The sequence below is a fragment of the Oreochromis niloticus genome, linkage group LG8 (genome assembly GCF_001858045.2).
Source record: "Oreochromis niloticus isolate F11D_XX linkage group LG8, O_niloticus_UMD_NMBU, whole genome shotgun sequence".
NCBI lineage: Eukaryota > Metazoa > Chordata > Actinopteri > Cichliformes > Cichlidae > Oreochromis > Oreochromis niloticus.
The window spans coordinates 7,280,471-7,299,090 of record NC_031973.2 but is presented as its reverse complement, the minus strand read 5'-3'; the positions used below and the strand labels follow the sequence as shown (position 1 = coordinate 7,299,090).

General features: G+C 39.5%; 1 protein-coding gene across 2 annotated transcripts in view; it reads right to left on the bottom strand.

Moving 5' to 3' along the window:
* The window catches only part of wnk4a (WNK lysine deficient protein kinase 4a), a 46,369-nt gene that overhangs the window by 8,947 nt on the left and 18,802 nt on the right, over nucleotides 1-18,620 (bottom strand). Inside the window, exons 4-15 of one of the 2 annotated variants that reach the window (XM_005458161.3) lie at nucleotides 18,287-18,507; nucleotides 16,503-16,660; nucleotides 12,349-12,437; nucleotides 10,791-11,010; nucleotides 9,252-9,648; nucleotides 8,498-8,640; nucleotides 7,138-7,211; nucleotides 5,541-5,676; nucleotides 5,072-5,188; nucleotides 3,162-3,335; nucleotides 637-691; nucleotides 254-385 (exon numbers count right to left, since the gene is read on the bottom strand). In XM_005458161.3, coding sequence (XP_005458218.1) covers nucleotides 254-385; nucleotides 637-691; nucleotides 3,162-3,335; nucleotides 5,072-5,188; nucleotides 5,541-5,676; nucleotides 7,138-7,211; nucleotides 8,498-8,640; nucleotides 9,252-9,648; nucleotides 10,791-11,010; nucleotides 12,349-12,437; nucleotides 16,503-16,660; nucleotides 18,287-18,507 — 1,916 coding nt within the window. The remainder of the gene's footprint in view (nucleotides 1-253; nucleotides 386-636; nucleotides 692-3,161; nucleotides 3,336-5,071; nucleotides 5,189-5,540; nucleotides 5,677-7,137; nucleotides 7,212-8,497; nucleotides 8,641-9,251; nucleotides 9,649-10,790; nucleotides 11,011-12,348; nucleotides 12,438-16,502; nucleotides 16,661-18,286; nucleotides 18,508-18,620) is intronic. The other variant, XM_005458162.3, reaches the window with a different exon arrangement.

The window sequence follows — 18,620 nt, the reverse complement described above, 5'->3', positions numbered from 1 at the left end:
CCCAGGAGGCCCTGCTGCAAAGCAGACACAGACGAAGGCTTTGAGGTGTAGTGATGGTGGATGGCGCCATGCGAATGTCTGAACAATACCGAGAACAGGCCCTGAGGAGGGGAGGGGGTTTATGAGGTAGCTGAGCTTTGCTTTGACTTATTCTATGCCAAAGGACTGTAACAATTTTTCAGTGTGCTGAAAGAGTAAACAATGCTCGGCCTCTTCGCGCAGGGACCAGAGGGAGGGGCGGAGAGCCATTTACCTGGGGCGTTGTGGAAAGACTGCGAGCGTATTAGAGGTCGCACAGGTGAAGTAATGTCTGCACTGGAGACCTCTCCATTGGGACATGGGGGCGAGCCACGTACCCCTACACTCGGTTTAGCCACACTGCAGTCTAAGACGAGACACAAACATGCATGAGTCGATGCTCCTTCACAAATGATCATGCACAGGCAAAAAAATGCAAGTTAGTCTCACATGCATTTCAGACACACACACACAAACACACACACGATGGTACTTTTAGAATAAGAGGCTGATTCACTTTCAGATTCCTACCATTTTTTTATTCTTAAAGAGCATCAAATCATCCAGTTTGCCATTTAATGAATGAATTCAGTTAATCAGAAAACATGTGAAACTCACCAGGCAGAGAAGAGGATGAGTGTGTTCGAGGCAGGGTGTGATTGTGCAGATTAGGCTGTAAAAGAGCACATTTGATAAATTCAGTCTCTCCCATTCCAAAAACATTGAAACACTCTGTCCTGTATTGGATATTAGGGCCTGCTTTCTCTAATTATGCATGACTCATCTGCACTTCAAAGCGCCTTCCCAAGTTTGATGATTAGCTCTAATAGCTGGTTAGAGGCATGATTGGAGTGCTGCTGCTAGTTTGAGGTCTACATTTATCATGGTGCCTAAGAGAACACCTTAATTTACTGCTTTTAAGATGGTGGACTTATAGGGAAAACATCAAGTCATCAAATCTGAGTGTCAAGCCACACAAACACTAGACCTTGGCCCTCCTCATTTGAATATTTCAAACTTTAATAAATTAATTTAGGATTTCTGTTATAAGTGTCTTCAAGCTCAAGCTATTTTTGTTATAAGTCCTATAAACTAACTCAGATATAAGATCCATGCAATGACACTTTTCTGTAGACTCTAACAAGTCAACTAAAAACACGGGAGAAGAGGGAATGAGGATGAATTTTGACTGTTAAAAGCATACAAGCAAACATCAGTCGCTTTCCTTAAAGTTTTGTAATCCCCTCATATTTGTTTTAGAGCAGGGGTGTAAAACATAAGTCCCATGAGCCAAAATCAAATTTGAAACATGTGGAGGAAGGCATACAGTTTGGACTTTTTTTTTTAACTATTTTCATACTTTTTACAACCTTTTCTACTAATAAAGACCTTCCCCAAGGCCATTCATACTACACCAAAGTAAATAAGTATTAGATTTCTGTAATTCTACACATTCACTACTTACAATTTAAGTCTAAAGAGTCATGTTGACCGATTTTTCATTTACTTTTTCTTATACTGAAATATCTCATGGAATAAGTAGTAGTAGTTAGACTTCTGTGTCCTGACAGAACAGGGATATTCACTGGCCTGGCTCACGTAAATCAAACTAGGCTGTATGTGGCTCGTGATGTAAAAACAGTTTGACATTCTTGCTTTAGAGCCATCAGCAGGCTGAAGTTTTCACATTTCAAAATCTACAGGATGGTGTGTTCTGGGTGAACAAACTCACTAGTATTTTTATTCTTGGATTTAATTGATATATTATTATATCCTTTAAAGGTGTTTTCAGCCTCCTCGTAGTCATTTTTCAGTGCTGCCGTGTTCACCAAGCTAAACTAACCTGGTGAAATGGTAAAGAGTGCACAGCAGAAATTGCACGAGTGCTGTTTTTGTTTTGTTTGTCCACTGGTATGTAGAGTAAGCTAAGAACAGCTAGACAAGCAGGACTTTCCAGGGATTTAATCTCCATTTATAGAATTTATTAATAGAGTCCCGGCACAATGCCCCACCTCAGCATTACAAGAGCCAGAGTAGAGGCGCTGTAGACAGATGACTTTCTGGGCTCGTCAGTCTCTTCCTGACTTCCTGTTGGTCTGTTTTCTTTCTCTTTTTTTTCCCTTGACAATTTAGGACTGCAGTCATATTATCTCTCAGCTGTAAGGGGATGTGGCTACGCATGCAGTACACATCAAAAGTGAAGCTATAAACTTAAACTCAACCAGGCTAAAGTGTTCTGTTGAACCTGAGAACTTTGTCCAGATATTAATGTGAAAAGAAAAAAACATCATTGTTTTCCTAAACAATATTCCATACGCAACAACTGGAAATGCCTTCACATTAACACAGTTTGCTTTATAAGCATTTTAAAGTATCAGGCGTATTTGTCATTGAACAATTCCCATTTTCATGTTGGAAACAAGATAAATAGATGGTAAATAGTAGTTATGGCTCTAACTTACCTCTTTTTTCCCATTACTTCTGAATCTCTATGATCATATTTTTTTTTTTACCAAAAGGACAAGAATGGTTGTTTCTTTGTGTTCCACAAAGTGGAAAATATCCTGGCAGAACACATGATTCTTTTCCATAAGTGGACAAGTTGTACCTGGTTACACATTAGGTCATATCTTACGGGGACTACACTGCTCCCAACAAGTCGGTTCATTTTACAGTTTAACAAAACCTGGATTCATAAAAGCTTAATTCATCCAAGCATAAATTATTTCACCCACTCCCTGTGGGCAGATATGCTGGAAAGTTCATTATGTTGTTAGCAGTGGAAAGGATATGTGGTTACGGAAACAAATACAAAAAAGGAAACACATGATTTAATGCGTTTTATGATATTAGCACTTTAAGTGAAAGCTCTTCTTCAGGTGGCTTTAAGAGCACTTAGCCTTTAATCTTAAAAGGCTAACCTCAGGAAGGCCTGTGGACAGTGACGTTTTTTATTACCAGTGGACAGGACATTACTCTGAAGTGTTGCATTTGTCCCAGATTTATGGGTCTGTCATTGATCAGCGCAGAGAGATGTTGTAATTTATGACAATCAGCACTGTAAAACACAATCACTTCCTTTTTCTCTCAGCTAACAATCCTGTGGCGCAGATTTATGGAAAGGGGCAGGTGCTGTTTCTGACCTGTGAGGACGACAATGAGTTAATCCCTCCGTGCAATGCAGGCTGGGCAAGTCGGTGCCCAGTGGAGTGGACCGGCTGTTGTTTGGCAAACAGTGCCTCGGCTCGTTTGATGATGTCACCCAAGCGGTAGATAAAGCCCTCCTTCTCTGATGGCAAGATGAACTCGTTGTGCACCTAGATGGCAAAAGGACCACGGAGAATGTATTCAGATTCTTCACTTAGTCAAATTCAAAAGTGCCACAAGGTTATGAAAAGCAGCTAGAGTTTCTCAATAGCAGCTCATCGGATAGTGCAGAATAAGGTTCTTAGGAGCTGCAGCCAAAAAACAACATTCATAAATAAACTTTTTAGCTTTTAAAAGAAGTGTTATAAATAACAAATTTGAGTCATTTTTAATTTATTTTCACAGACTCAGACATAGACTGTATATCAAAGATGGTTGTGGGCACTGTGACATCACCCATTAGTTTGTGAAATCCCATTTTCTTGAGTGGCCATCAAAAGATATTTCAGTTCTGACATAAAATCAATATAATTTGTGTAAAACCTAAAATGAAATTTAGCCTTCTTCGTCTAGAAGTCTAATATAAAACGACTTAAAGTTTTATTCTGTACTGGTCTGTGTAATGTTATGACTTTTATATAACAATTAGATCTGCAACACTGACTGATGACAGCTGTTTAGTTAAAGTGGAGTACAGTCCCAAAATGTATTAATTAAAAGAAATAAAGTATAAAATATTTTTAACGTGTAATACAATAAATCTGCGAATATAGTACACTAGTGCTTGTTTATTTTGTGGGTTCACAAAGTCCACAACGTAGCAGATCCTTAGAGGAGTTTTGCATATTCATGCAGTTTTCACTGTGTCTGAATTGTGGGCTGGGGCGTAGCATCGTTTCCTGACAGCATGGCATAATTCAGCTCATTTAAAACCCTCTACTGAGAACCACTGTGCTGTTGTGAAGCCAAGTGCCCCTGCTTTGCCAAGACGCAATAAACAAAAGCCTAGTGTGTTTTTAGAGTGAAGGAAAACTGCACATCCAGCGAACAAAAAGTGCTGCTGGATCATCGCACCTTCATGTGAGGTTCCCTTCCCCAAGAAAAACTCTTACTTTCATCATTAACCCTCAATTTTGGCAAAGGCCAGCATGTCAAACACAAGGCTTCAAAACAGTAGCCAACAAAATACAAATGGCTACTTTGGTCTTTTTAAACAGTCTTTAAGCATTAGCTGCCCAATAAAGGTAACACTAAAGAAAGTACTATCTGAAGGTTGTAGCAAAAATTGAGACTCGCAAGACCAGGAAACATTTTTTCAATCTTGCATTGTCCAACTTTGGGGATGTAAATTGTAGCTTCTGTTTCCTGTTTTTAGCCGACAGGCTAGGAATGGCACCTGGTGTGGTCTTCTGCTATGTTCAGAGATGCTCTTCTGCAGACCTCAGATGTAACAAGGTATGCAGAAGAGCAATAGGTATGCTCCTGACCTGTGGCTTTGACAAGGGATTTTCACCCACACCAACTGCTACTGTCTGCATTTTTCCTCTTTTTCAGACCATCCTCCATAAACTCTAGGGATGTTTGTGTGGGAAAATCCCAGCAGATCAATAGTTCTTGAAATACCCAGACCAGCCAATATGGTAACAATCACCACACCACATTCAAAAACACTTAAATCACATTTCTTTGACATTCTGATGCTCAGTTTGAACTTCAGCAGATCTCCTTGACCGTGTCTACGTGCCTAAATGCAATGATTTTCTGCCATGTGATCAGTTGACTAAAGAAAAATATTGTTGTATAAACATAATAAAGTTAAAAAACCTAATAAAAACAAGAGAAATGTAGCAAAAGATGACCGTTTGATCATTTTATATATAGTGACTAAGCACAGATAATGGTTCACCATGACAGCAGCAATGTCTTCTGGGTTATCTCCATCCAGGTCAAACTTGAAGGTCACCATCTTGTCATTGTGCGTCTGCAGCTGGCACTCCACCACCCGGTCCACTTTATCAGAGAGCTGATGGAGACAGAGAGGATCAATGGTGATGACATGTATGAGACTCTACTGTAGCAGACTGTTTAGGCACATGTGGTTATCCATGATGTGTTTGTCTCTGCAGCCAATCCAAACAGGCTCATTAAATGACCACAGAATGTCCTGATCAGAAAAGCAATGCACTGCGGTCGCTGGGGGAAGAGCAGCATTGCTACTGATAACGTTACATAACTAGGGTGGTGCCTCACCACTCACTCATAAATAAATTTCCTCCGCTAATTCAGTTCAGGCCAGTTTGATTTATTTGTTTATTATGTGCAGAAAAAAAGGATTTGCTGTGCTGTAATTAAACCAAACATTTGATTTATTGTACCCCGATGATGCGAAGCCTCGAGCGCGCCCTCCTCCTGAACAGCTTCGCAGCCGTTCGTCTCGCCACTGATTTCTCGTTCTTCTCCGATAGGCCCTCGTAGCCGTCGCTCAGGCTTGAAGTCACATCAGACGCGTAGCTGCAAAAAAAAAAAAAAATCATACGAGTTAGAAAACCCACCCTAAGAAACCACTGATAAATTCCTTGTAAAGCAATTTTAAAGCCAATTCATCATCTAGAACAAAAGTAGAGATCTGAATATCCACAAAGACTGATTATGTTGGCACATAGTAATAAACACTCTGAAGTGTCAAAGAAAGGCTTGATGTGTTACAGTGGCATGTCTCTGGGGTATAAACAGTTAAGTAAAAGTCTCTCAGAAGCCTGTTAGGAGTCTACAAGAAGCTGGTGTTCATCCAGGGAACGCAACGTGTCGGTGCGATCTGTAGCATTTATACAATCAAGGAGTTTTAGGTTTCAGAGAACTGCAGAACATTCAGGGTATTTTATAAAAAGGTTTGGTTCAGCTAATTGCATCTCATGGGCCTTTTTTTGGACCACTGTGGTAACAGACCCCCCCTCCATCCACCTCCCCAGCACAGGCTGCAAACATTTACAGGCCTACTGGCTGGCAGCACCCACCCGTCCCTATTTAAAAACCTCCACCTCACAGGTAACTTTAGTTCACCTTCAGACACTGAGTACACAGAAATCAGACTGCAACAGGCGAACATCTGTGGCGATACTGCAAACCTTTGTTTTCTTTGTTATTTGTGACACGCAGTTTGGGTCATCAGTTATCGAGGGCTTTTCTCAGAAGAATTAAGCAACTGGGAGTGTGTTTTGGATGCTGAACAGTGCATGACCAGGCTGTTGCAAAACATGACAATCAATCCCCTCTTGATGTTTGCTTCAATTTATAGTAGACATGTTAGATACAGCCTGTTCCTTGCTAATCGAAAAAGGGAACTAAGATGACCGTGACAGAGCCTGACAATCACTTTATTTATCCTAAAAAGAGCTTTGATAAATTGGAAGATGATATAATTTGTATTAAACATATTAGGTTCAAAATAAAATCACAACTTTAGATCAAATTTGTGTATTTTGAGGTGTGTTAAACAACGAAAACAGCATTTTCTTATATTCTATAGACTAAAAATAAAAAAACAGATATATCATCCTCTTAAAGCGTTAAATCCAAGGTGAACATCCCCCACAACACTCGACACACAAACACATTGTGCTCATCCATTGTGTGCACTCATGCTGATAAAAAAAACCTAACATCACTAATATCCCACCAGCATAGAAAACAAGGCCTTTACAACATCTGACACCCAGTCAAAAAACAGAAATCTTCAAGGGTCCATTCTGCCTCTCTGCAATGAAAAACACAGCAGCGTCTGTCTACTGCCTCAAGCCTGAAACCCCACAGGAGTGGAGGAGGAAGGGATCCAAAGAAAAGACATTTCTACAAGATTCCCATTGATTTTCAGCTTTCTTACTTAAATTAGGCAAGAATTGTTAGACTCTATTGTTCCTTTAAAAGCAAATAAAACGGCAGAGTGAGGAAAACAGAAAGGCTTGACAGATTTACCTGTCCACGGGGGAGTTGAAGCCACTCGTAGGCCTTGAATTGCCATGTTCTATGTTGTTGGAGACAGCAATACTCTATGAATAGAAAACAGGAATGTGGTAAGATAAACACGGAAAAAGACTGTTCATTTTCTTTGTAGTTATATGTGATGTTAGATGGGGAAAGTACTCACTCTAAAACAGTTATCTCAATGCTTATGGCTAAATTTGAATTATTTTTGGTTCTACATTTTAACTTGTAAAATATTTATTTTATGACTATATAAATGCAAAATTTAGAGGAAATTTGATTAGTTAGAAAAAGTGATATTTATGCATCAAATATGGGAAAAACATGGTCTCAGCTTCTTTTCACATTCTGATTTAAAATGAACATATTAGAAAAATTACTTTCCATTGAGACTGAGGCACATTTGAATGTGCTGTAAGTAAAGCTGCTGGCATGTCTGTCAACTCTTACTCTACCTAAAACTCTATTTATTCAGCTACATGGCCCAAAAATTGCATCTTGCACCTGAAAACTATAAAGCAAAATAGATCCTGACTTAAGGAAAAATATTTCATTCATCCTCTGGGCCCTCCAACTGGTAGCGGCAGATAGCTGCCCCTCCCTGAGCCTGGTTCTGTTGGAGGTTTCTTCCTGTTAAAAGCGAGGTTTTTCTTCCCACTGTCACCAAGTGCTTGATCATAGCTCTGATAGTTGAGATTTCTTTCTAATATTGTACGGTCTTTACCTTACAACAGGGGTGTCCAACTCCAGACCTCAAGGCCCGGTGTCCTGCAGGTTTTAGATGTGTCCTTGATCCAACACAGCTGATTTAAATGGCTAAATGACCACCTCAACATGTCGTGAAGTTCTCCAGAGGCCTGGTAATGAACTAATCATTTGATTCAGGTGATATCTAAAACCTGCAGGTCACCGTTCCTTGAGGCCTGGAGTTGGACAGCCCGCCTTACAATATAAAGCACCTTGAGCTGATTGTTTTGTTGGCACTATGTAAGTGAAACTGAATTGGATCGAACTGAATTAATAAAAAAAGTCTTGCTTTGCTGATAAGTCGTCAATGACTGACGGATCTATTTATAAAGTAACAGGTTTAAGTTAAGTGTTAAAACAGTTTAGTAATAAAAACTCTCATTAAGAAACTGAAATTTAAAAAAAAACTAAACTCAACTATAGTTCTGCATTGAAAGCTGTTCTTAAAAGGTTTGTGTTGCCCTTTAATTTTTTTTAAATTATGTGCCAGCCCTGGTTTGGAGAGAATAATGAAAGAGGCGGTCTTGTAAAGTCTTCAAACCCCCCCCATCTACCACCCCGAGCTTTCTCCTTTTATAACAAGCTCTTTATTGAAACCACTCACCGAGGGGAAGCGGAGGGAGATACCGTTTACGGCGGGGGAGTTGGGATGCGTGGTGGGAGAGTTCGCAGGCATGCCGACGTTGCCGGCTTCCAGCGGATCCTGAAGACCAGAGGGGCTCAGATAGCCGTCCGTCTCGCAGTCAGCTGTTTCAACAAAGCACATCGACCATTAGCACACAACCCGCTGTGGCCTAAAAAACTGACACAATCTGTACTCTGTGCATTCTTGCACACACCTCTAATGACCCCAGCCTGATATACACAAAGCACATAAACAGGAAAAATCTGAAGGGCTTCACTGTGGAATAGATTTGCACTGGATATATTTAAATGAGATCAGATGGCTGTCTCTAAAACAGGAATAAAAAGCTGAGAAACATTCAGCACAGCAAATGTGCACACCATGGAATAAGACCTACAGGGCCTGAATAATTCAGTTAACCACAGTTTCACTTTTCTCTGCATCTCTCCCACGTGCGTTGACATCAGAAACGCCTTGTGTTAAGCGCACTTGTGCAGCTAATGCAGTGAAAAACATGTCTCTGGAGTTTAAGAACAGCAAATAAAAGAATTTTAACAAAACTTTAACAAAAATTTAATGTACTTTACTTGAGTATTTTTTCTATTTCATACTTCTACTCCACAGTAATTCAGAAGGGACAGAATTTACATTAATCCTGCATACTGCACAGTGCACTTTTGCATGCAAACATTTAACTTTTCACGGTGTATGGATGTGATATCAGGCAGCTTACAGTTAGCAGAGGACAGGCTGTTGTGGCGAACATGAAAGTGCTGGTCAACCTCGGGCTCCTCTGGCTCTGCAGGGTAGTGGGTGCTGACGCCAGAGTCCACAGAGCTGGTGACGGGGGACAAAACTGGGGCCAGTGGTGTCAATGGTGTCAATGGTGTCAAAGGTGTTAGAGGTGTCAGGGGTGGGATGGGGGAATCTGCTGCAACAACATCGTTGACCTTGGGCGAAGCCGGCTGGTGCTCCGGTTCTTCTTCTATGGCTTCTTGCGCCTGCTTCTTCTTCCTCTCCTCGGCCTGCCGCCTCAGTTTCTCTCTCTGACGCTTGATGATCGTCACTCTGTCCCGTATGGCCTTCGCTACTAGTTTGAAGTCTGCTTCACACACAAAGCCAAGCACAACCTGCATAACAGCACAGAGAAATGGTCAGGGTTCAACATGCATATGAGTGCTAATACAGCTCTGTTGCATTTAATGACCTACTTATGCAAGCTGTGACATCATCTGAGAGTTTTATAAACACGCAAAGTCTGTGTATTTTTTTGTTTTTTACAAAAAGAAAACACATAGGCCTCATTCTTTTGACAATCTGGCATCTTTTACAGCCTCCTGTGACATCCAGTTCAGCAGAGTGGGACACTCAGTCCGTAACAACCTCTCAACACATAGTCAGATTACAGCAGATCAGCCTGGCACGATGTCCCCTGCTGATACCAAATTTGATCTTGATGAAAACTGCTACAAAAAGGTAAACAGGTAAGGAATTGTATCTTGTATTCTCATTAAAAGTGACCTTTATGGAGGACATAAGGTTTTGAAATAAGTGTAGGAGCCATTATATTATTAAAGACGCGATTACGGCTGCTTCCTGAGACGTCCTCTCGCATTTCGAACCACTGATAATTAAATGGTGAGCTGTGACCTTAATATAGTACACAAGGTGTTCTCCTTAGGAGCTGCAGTGGATATAACAACAGAAATCTGAAAGAACCACAATGACGTTGAGGTGCATGTGCTTTCACTGCTAGGGTTAAGAGTCAAACCCCATATAACTCTAACTACATTGAACCTATTAAGCTTTTCCTAATTTTCTGTCACATTTATACTGTTACAGTTCAGGATTATCATGTTAAACATGACCAAGCTTTGAATATTAGGGCCACATAAATAGGACAGATATCCTCTCATATCTTCTTTAAACCTACTGTTTGTGAGGGGCATCCAATTAGAAGAAAGATGGATTTAAATTGCTCCTAGAAATATTACAAGTGAATCCACTTTTAGCTGTCTTTCTAATCATGTTAGTGTCCAAAATTAGGTTTTTGTCGCATTGAGGACCCTCATCCACCCTTCATTTGGAAAACCTAAAAAAACCTATAATCGTAAATGAAGATGCAAAGAGCACGTGGAAGTTGGCTAAGCTGGCCTCTATCTGCTGATCAGGAATCAGTTACGCAATTTCCTCACCAACATCTGTTACAAACTGGGTCAGTAAAGCAGCAAATATTGACCTCACAAGATCCTTTCTTCACGTGCCAACCTACCATTTCCTGTGCCACCTCCTCAGGTACATCTTTGTAGAGCTCGAAGAGGAACTCAATGGCGTTGTTGTCCTTGTACTTCCCGTGGAGCTTCTTGGTGTCGTCCATGCGCAGCCACAGCTTCAGGCCTGACTTCACCATGTCATCCTCCTCTGCCAACTCCACATGTACGCCATTGTTTTCCTGGAAGAAGGGATGATCCAGAAGGTCCTGAATGGTGTACCTATAGAGAGAAAGTAATTTGTTTTATCAAGCTTAGAGTTACTATTGCAAGGTTTTTTTTATTTCTCATAACATCCTAAACTAGTTTAACTTCAGTTTTAAAAAAAACAAAAAAAACACAACATATCTCAAGATGTCTACTGGTATCAAGAAGACGAACTGAAGACTTTTTAAGATCTTTGTAATCGTTTAAAATAAATTAAGTAACTTGCAATTAATTTGCAATTGAAATCCAAATCAAATGGTAAAATATACTTTCTTCCAAGTAAATGCACTTTCTACCACTAATATATGCCCATGAGTACAGTAGTATCTGGTCAATGTTGTTTATATGCTAAAAATGGATAATTTTAGTTACTAGGTGGGTTTTAGGCAGGCATACTTCAACTTTTGTGACAATAAATGAGATTTTATTCCCATGAAATTAAATCAATAGTACGCTTCCTTTAAGTGTTGTATGTGCATAAATGCTGTAAAAGGGGCATTTTAGCTTGTTAGCTAAATTGTCATCACTAATAATGGCCTCATAATAATCATGCACTATTAATTTGTTTTATAGAAATGGGATGTTACTGTTGTGAAATAACTGGTACAATGCTTTTGTAAGGTCTTATAGGTGCTTAAATGCCAAAAATGGGCAATTTTAGCCTTTTGCTAACTAAGAGCCTTCAGGGGCCTAAGATGACCTGTGCCCAAAGCTTGGTTGGTCAACTGTTAAAGGTCTATGAGGAGTCTGTGAACAAGGCAACAAAAAGACACACAGACAGAGATTTTGTGTAATATAAAAGATTTTTACTTCAGATGTTCAGCTCATATCAGTCCACTTAATTCACGGATTACAGCACACCAAATCATTCATGGCTGTGTGTTTATGAGATTAACTGTGACTCGGTACTGAGCATGAATTGGAGTACAAACTGCCCACAATGCAGCCTCACTGCAAATGTGCTAAAAAATAGCAGCTTTGGTGCTTCAAACAGTGGAAGAGACATGACTAAAATTCCCCTTAAAAAATAAATTTAACACAGTGGGGCAAATGCCACTTCAGGTTACCATCTGGAGGCTAGGATATACAAATATGAATTCTTAAAAAAAAAAAAAGATGTGATTCCATGAACCTTTATTTAAGGAAATTCAACTTGCATAGAACAACTGATAAAAGTTTAAGAAGTCATAACCTGTGGTTCTCAATTTGTATAATTTAGGCCATTTTAAGGCTTTTTAAAGTCCTCTCGACATCATGTATGTGCTTTCTGAAGCATAGTGCAACATAATAATTGAGAATAGTGAAGAGCAGAAAAGATGAGATAAATAATAAAGTGTGTGCTTTCATTGTTACCTTTCATCTTTGTTCATACGGATGCAGCCCTCAATGATCTCCTTAAGTTCTGGGACTTTGACTTTATAGAAGCTGTCAGGTTTAATGCCCTGTGCAAACACATAAGAACACAGAGTTTAACTTCATCTATTAGGCTTAATAAAAAGTGCAGGAGGGAACACAGACTGGACAACAATGATCTCCTCCCACAGTTCTCCTTCTGAGATGATCAGATCAAAGCGGTGACAGCCGCTCCCGCCTGCATCACATGTTTGATGTATTGTCTGCTTTGTGACATCTGCCACTAGCCAGCATGACATTCGGCCTTGCGACCATGTCAACACCAGAGGAGAACAAAACCAAGAGTTCAGGATAAATGGAAAAAAACCCAGATGCTCTCCCTTCTTTCCTTTCCCTTTAACTTACACCAATCCTTGCACCGATTTTTATTTTTAACTCAGAACAGTTGCTGTTTTCATGCAGTTTATCACAAAATTATTAGGGTAGGACTTCTCAGTAATAAGAAATAAGGGAGTTCTTCTAAATGCTATCATCAGTATGTGCATAAGTCTATGTACAGATTACAGCAGAGCTCCAAGTCCTGTAACAACAAAGATAAGAAAGGAAATAACCAAGGTCATTTGGCCAGCAGATACCAAAGCAATGCAATGATGCACCCAAACACCTAAATAATTCGATTTACCAGTAAAAGGCTGAGTGGTACACTTTGTTATCTCATTTAAAGACAGGTCATGTCATGTCACTGCATGTAACTGGTGTTCTTTAATCAGGGTCACAAAGAACTTCAATACATACTCCTGCTGCCTGTTTAAGTGGGGCAAATGACAGAGCTTTGAGAGGAGAGACAGCGCAGTAACGCTGTTCCTATTTGAATTTTTGGTTTGTTTTTTTCATTCATTTGATAAAGCATCCCAACTACATGCCAGTGCAAACACAGCACGCTTCATTGCAGTTACAGACATGCTGTTTGTTTGTTTAAGCACTATGCTGCAGTGTCCTCATACTGTGTAGGCACCTTGAGAGTAAATCCATTTTCCCTCGATCTAAATCTAATTTGTGACTCAGCTCCTTTCCGGTGGCGACGGCAGTCTAAATGTAGATAAGAGCTTGAGAAACACACTGCGCTTGTATTAACCTTGGTTAGTGGGTCAGATTTTAATGTTGTTAGGAACATAACGATCAGTGAACCCAAATTATTTTACACAGATATGTGAACAAAGCGTGGTTATGTCTTACAAGTAAAGTGTGGTATTCTTTGACAAAAAATTCAAGTATACTAACGAGGAAAAACACTACAAGACCAAAATTTCTAACACTTACTATTGTTTTCTAATTTTAATTCATTTTTCTCCTTCAGTTCACTTTCCAGACTGGTTGTTTGCTTCAGCTTTGTTTTATTATTAAACAAATGTTTAGTTTTATCTGAGATTTTATTAATTTTGTAATAATTAAGATGAAAAGGTTATTTATTAGAGACAAACTTAAGGACATCAGAACATTACTGCAATACAAACACTTGCCATCTGAAGACATATCTTCATTAGTTAATTAGCTTGTCTCTATAGGCTTTCAGTCATACGAGCCATGTTAACCTCAAATGCTTGAAAAGAAGGCAACTGGACTTTTTGTATTGATGAAGATGTTTCACCTCACATCCAAGAGTCTTCTTCACTTCTAAAACAAGTAGCAGAGAGTCTCAGGTATTTAACCCCCCAGTGGAGATTGCCCCTTTGGAGGTCCTGGGGGTCGCTGACCCACTACTAATCATATTATCCATCGCATGAGCCAAGGTGTGAAAGGCCCCCACACAGATTCTTTCCAATGCTTTTCATGAGGTGCTTTCCTTAAATACTGAATGGATTCTGTTAACTGGTTTTATAAGAGCAAAATCAAATTCCACCTACAAATATGTCTTATTCTATACATATTTTTATTCCTACTATGACTTCACTACAATATTAACTTTAATTTACTATACACATTTGTTTCTATATAATTTACACTACATGGAAAGCCATGCCATGAAGCTCCCGGCTTTCAGTTTTTGTACTAATGTGGATATCAGATGAGGGGCTCAGCACTTGGTTACATTTACGCTTACAGTTGATCACAGAATATCTAGGAGGGAAGAAATTCCATTAATTGATATGTTACAACAGTAACAGTATTACATTACAACGTTTTGAATTTGGTGAAGTCTTTAAAATGAGCCAGTGTTTCACAATTATTTGGAAAGACCGACTGCTTGGCTGCTTGGTTTTATAGACCTGAATTAAGGATTAAGATTAAGAGGTGTTATCCAATACTTTTGTCCATATTGTGTAACTGTATACACTGCTCCTGCTGTTTGCACTTTACTTAATCCTAATCTAATACAGTAATAATTTAACTTGATTTGTCTTTGGACCCTTCTTCCTCAAACATCACAAGGGCTCCCTGCACAAAGGCAGCTCTTTAATAAAATTCTTTCCTGCTTTGGAAGAACCTGACTGGCCTGCACAGAAGACCCCCCCTCCAAAGCTTTGAAATAAACCTGAACGGCAACCACAAACTAGTCCTTATCAGCCATCATCAGTGTCGGACCTCACTGGTGCTCTCGTGTGTACCGGAACAAATCCCTCCAGCTATATTCAACATCTGGCAGGAAAGAGTTTAATAGCATCATCATTAATGACCCCAGAAGAAGTTCTTTATCTCAAACACAAAACCCAGGAAATCTTGCTAGATATGATGTCATTGTTTCCAGCAGTTTCTCAAATTGGGCATATACAGCAGATTACTTAAAACAGATGGAGCGGGGTTGTTCCCTGCAAAGGATGCTGATGATTAATGTTCTTTTCTTGCTCACCAGTGTAGAAAAATGCGAATTTAATCATGCTGAAGAACAGCTTGTTCAAAAAACCATTAACAGAAGAAAGAAGAAGCTTCTGACAAGGGTAAGCCTCCAATTGTACAAAGAAAGGGGGGGGGCTTTAATGGCTGAACCAACAGGTGTGTTTACTGTAAGTGTAAAAAGCAGGAAGAAAATAACAAAAATGAAATAAGGAAATCCTACTGGATAAAAATAAGTGTAAATGCTCAAGCACCCACATACTGTTGGTCATATAGCATACAAGAGAAAGCACGTTTCTATCCATTTACTTGGTGTATACTTAAATATGAACAAGGAGAGTCTGTAAACAGTCACGACAGAAGCCCCTCTGTCCTGCCTTTTATATGTCACGCTATATTGGTTACTGCAGGCCTTTTTAATAGCAGGTGACTTCAGCTCCACATAAACATAAAGCATTAACAAATCATAAAAAACAGCAGCTAATGACTGTTTTTTTTTCATCATGATGTATGCCTAAGCTTCTCCACATAATGCTCCTGTCTGTGGAGGAGCCAAGAGCACTACGACTTGTTGGCATTGTCACTTTCTCACTTTCCAGCCTCCGTCAGACACACTGTTTGGTTTGCATACGAGACACACAAGAAAGAAACAGGCCTCTTTGTGGAGTAAGGATTGAGACACATTTTCCAAAACATATAATTCTACAGTCGCCTGCTCTCGCCCACCGTGGCGTCACTGATGTGCTTGGCACCCCCCAAGAACAGCCTGAACTGCATCAGCCTGCATTCTCAAAATCCACTTCTTTAAAGCCCATTTCATCCTCAGACAGATACATTCCAATGCAACAAAAACCCCAAAACATTCCATTCACCAAAACATCTGCAATCTGTTAAAATATTTTTTTTCTGCAAGGCTTAAATCAGTTCAGACAGAAAATTAACAACATCAGTGCCAATAGGTCACCTCAGTTTTCTGATGAAACACTTTCATTACCAAGGGAATATTCCCGTGAAAACAACAACCAGGCCTGGTTAGACAGCTGGTAGAAGACCCTGGCAATCATTAAGTAAAACATGTGCAATCCTGTGTCAGGATGGCACACAGTACACTTCTGCATGCTGAAGTTGTAATGGACATAACTAAGCCTTTAATAGTCATAATGACGATTTCAATCCCAATCCATGTGTGTTTACGTATTTCTAAGTGTAGGAATAAGATACCCGGGTTCCTCTCTAATTCCAGCATGCACACGGAAGAACACGTGGACAATCACACTAAATATGGGGGGAAATGAGGTAGTCCTCGTCTTTGCGTTACTCACACTGGTGACTTTGCGGTAGATCTGGGCGGCATTTTGGCACTCAGAATATGGGTACTCAGATGTGGCCATCTCCAGGATGCACATTCCTAAGGCGTAGACGTCCACCGCTTCATCATATTTCTCCTCGTACATCTCTGGGGCCATAAACTCAGGTGTTCCTGTTAGGGGCCGGGGAGAAGAAACGGTTAAAGGTTGTTCTATTATTGAAAATCCTTGACGAGCTATAATAAGAGTCAAGGACCCTTACTGGAGAGTGTAATTGCAACAGAATAAAAAAGTGAACCGTATTAACTCTCTTTTCCCAATTTGATGGCATCAGAACAAACTTTAAACATGAGGTGAGCTTTTTATGTAACAGTTACCTTAGTAGTAATACGTCTCATTTTTTAACTGCTAAACTCTCTGCCAAGATGACCAGCTAGTTTCTGCTCAAAGTAGCTGCCTGATGCAGTTAAAACCTCAGCTGACAAGAAATTTGCAAATCAAACAGCTCAAAGATGAGGGTATTTTGAGAAAATTAATACTTATTTATAGTTGATATAGATTTTAAAATAACAGGAGCAACTTTCTAGCACAAGAGACCTAATACATATAGTAAACTAAGTGAAGAACATGTGCAGTCTTTTCTTGTAACAGTTTTTCCTGTGCACAGAACAAGCTGTATGCAGTGCAAGACATGTTTATCCTTTTTCTACAAGCAGCCATTCAACTCTGTTCCTGGAATCTATTAAAGTAGTTTTGCATGATACACGGTTCCCCATAATTCATTTTATGGGTGAAGCCCCTTCCTTTACTACTCTTTTAGCAGCATTTACCATCCCCAGACTTTGAGGTAAGAAGCACTGCTGGGACACTGAGCCACTGCAGGTGAGGCGTGAACGACCAGAGGAAAAACATGAAGTGAAACTGATCTGCAGGAATGATGTTTTTAAAGAAATATAAACAAACAAGAATTTCCTGACATTTTTATTTAGATGAAATTCAAACTGCATCCTTCTTTTTTAAACCACTAATGATTAATATTCATGATTGTTAGCAATAACAGCTGCTAACTAAGGCAAGCATGCTTATATTAATGTATATAATTTCCAATTTTTATGGTCTTTAGCCCATTAGCATGAAATCATTTGCTAATTAGCACCAAGTGGACAGTACATTTAATGGATGCTGATGGAAATGTCATTTGTTTTGCAGATATTTTGATTTTGAAAAGCAGTTATTACTAGCAATCCTGGCTGATCTAATAGTTCTTGAGGTCCTTTAGTCTGGCCCAAAGTTATAGTCTGACTAATCATTACAGCCAACAGCAAAAAAATCTTGTTTGCTGATAAAAAGGTTAAAAAATGTTCCTCTTGTTAAAATACCCCAACATACTGTGTTTGATTTGGACCAAGTGATTTAAAATCAGTGCCACTTTTAACAAAAATCAACAAGTTATTATCGTGCATGTGACATCTGGCACTCCCTGGATGTAAGTGATGGGAAGGGCAAGTTCCAGGTGAAATTAGAAGCCATTTGGGTAATGATGCTGCATTTAAAATGCAGACAGGAATTTAAACAGAGGCATTCATGGTTGTATGAGCACAGAGGAAATAAGAGTAAGCAGAAACAGGAGGGCGTTTATGCAAATACAAGGCCTGTAAAATGCCATTGGATTTTCCCACCATTTCAAGACCATTTTAGGGCATTTTGCATATAAAATTATATTTTCAGATCATTATTAACCAATAAATTGTCCATTTCTTTCGTCTAGCAGGGTAAACATAGACTAAATTAACACTTACCAATGACACTTTTAGCAAAAGAGGCACTTTTGAGAGTGGCCAGCCCCAGATCCCCAATCTTGACAGAGCCTGTGGGGCCAGTGATGAAGATATTATCACATTTGAGATCCCGGTGGATGATGGGAGGAGTGCGTGTGTGCAGGAAGTGCAGCCCTTTCAGGATCTGACGACTCCAGCGCTGCAGCAGCTTCAGCTTCATCTCTTTGAACCTCTTCAAGTACCTTAAAAGAAAACAAAAAAAAGGAGGATAAGAATCAGTCCAAACATATCAAAACACGGAAAGAAAAGGAAGCTTTTAAGTGCTACAAAATAATTAATCTCTTATTTTGACAGC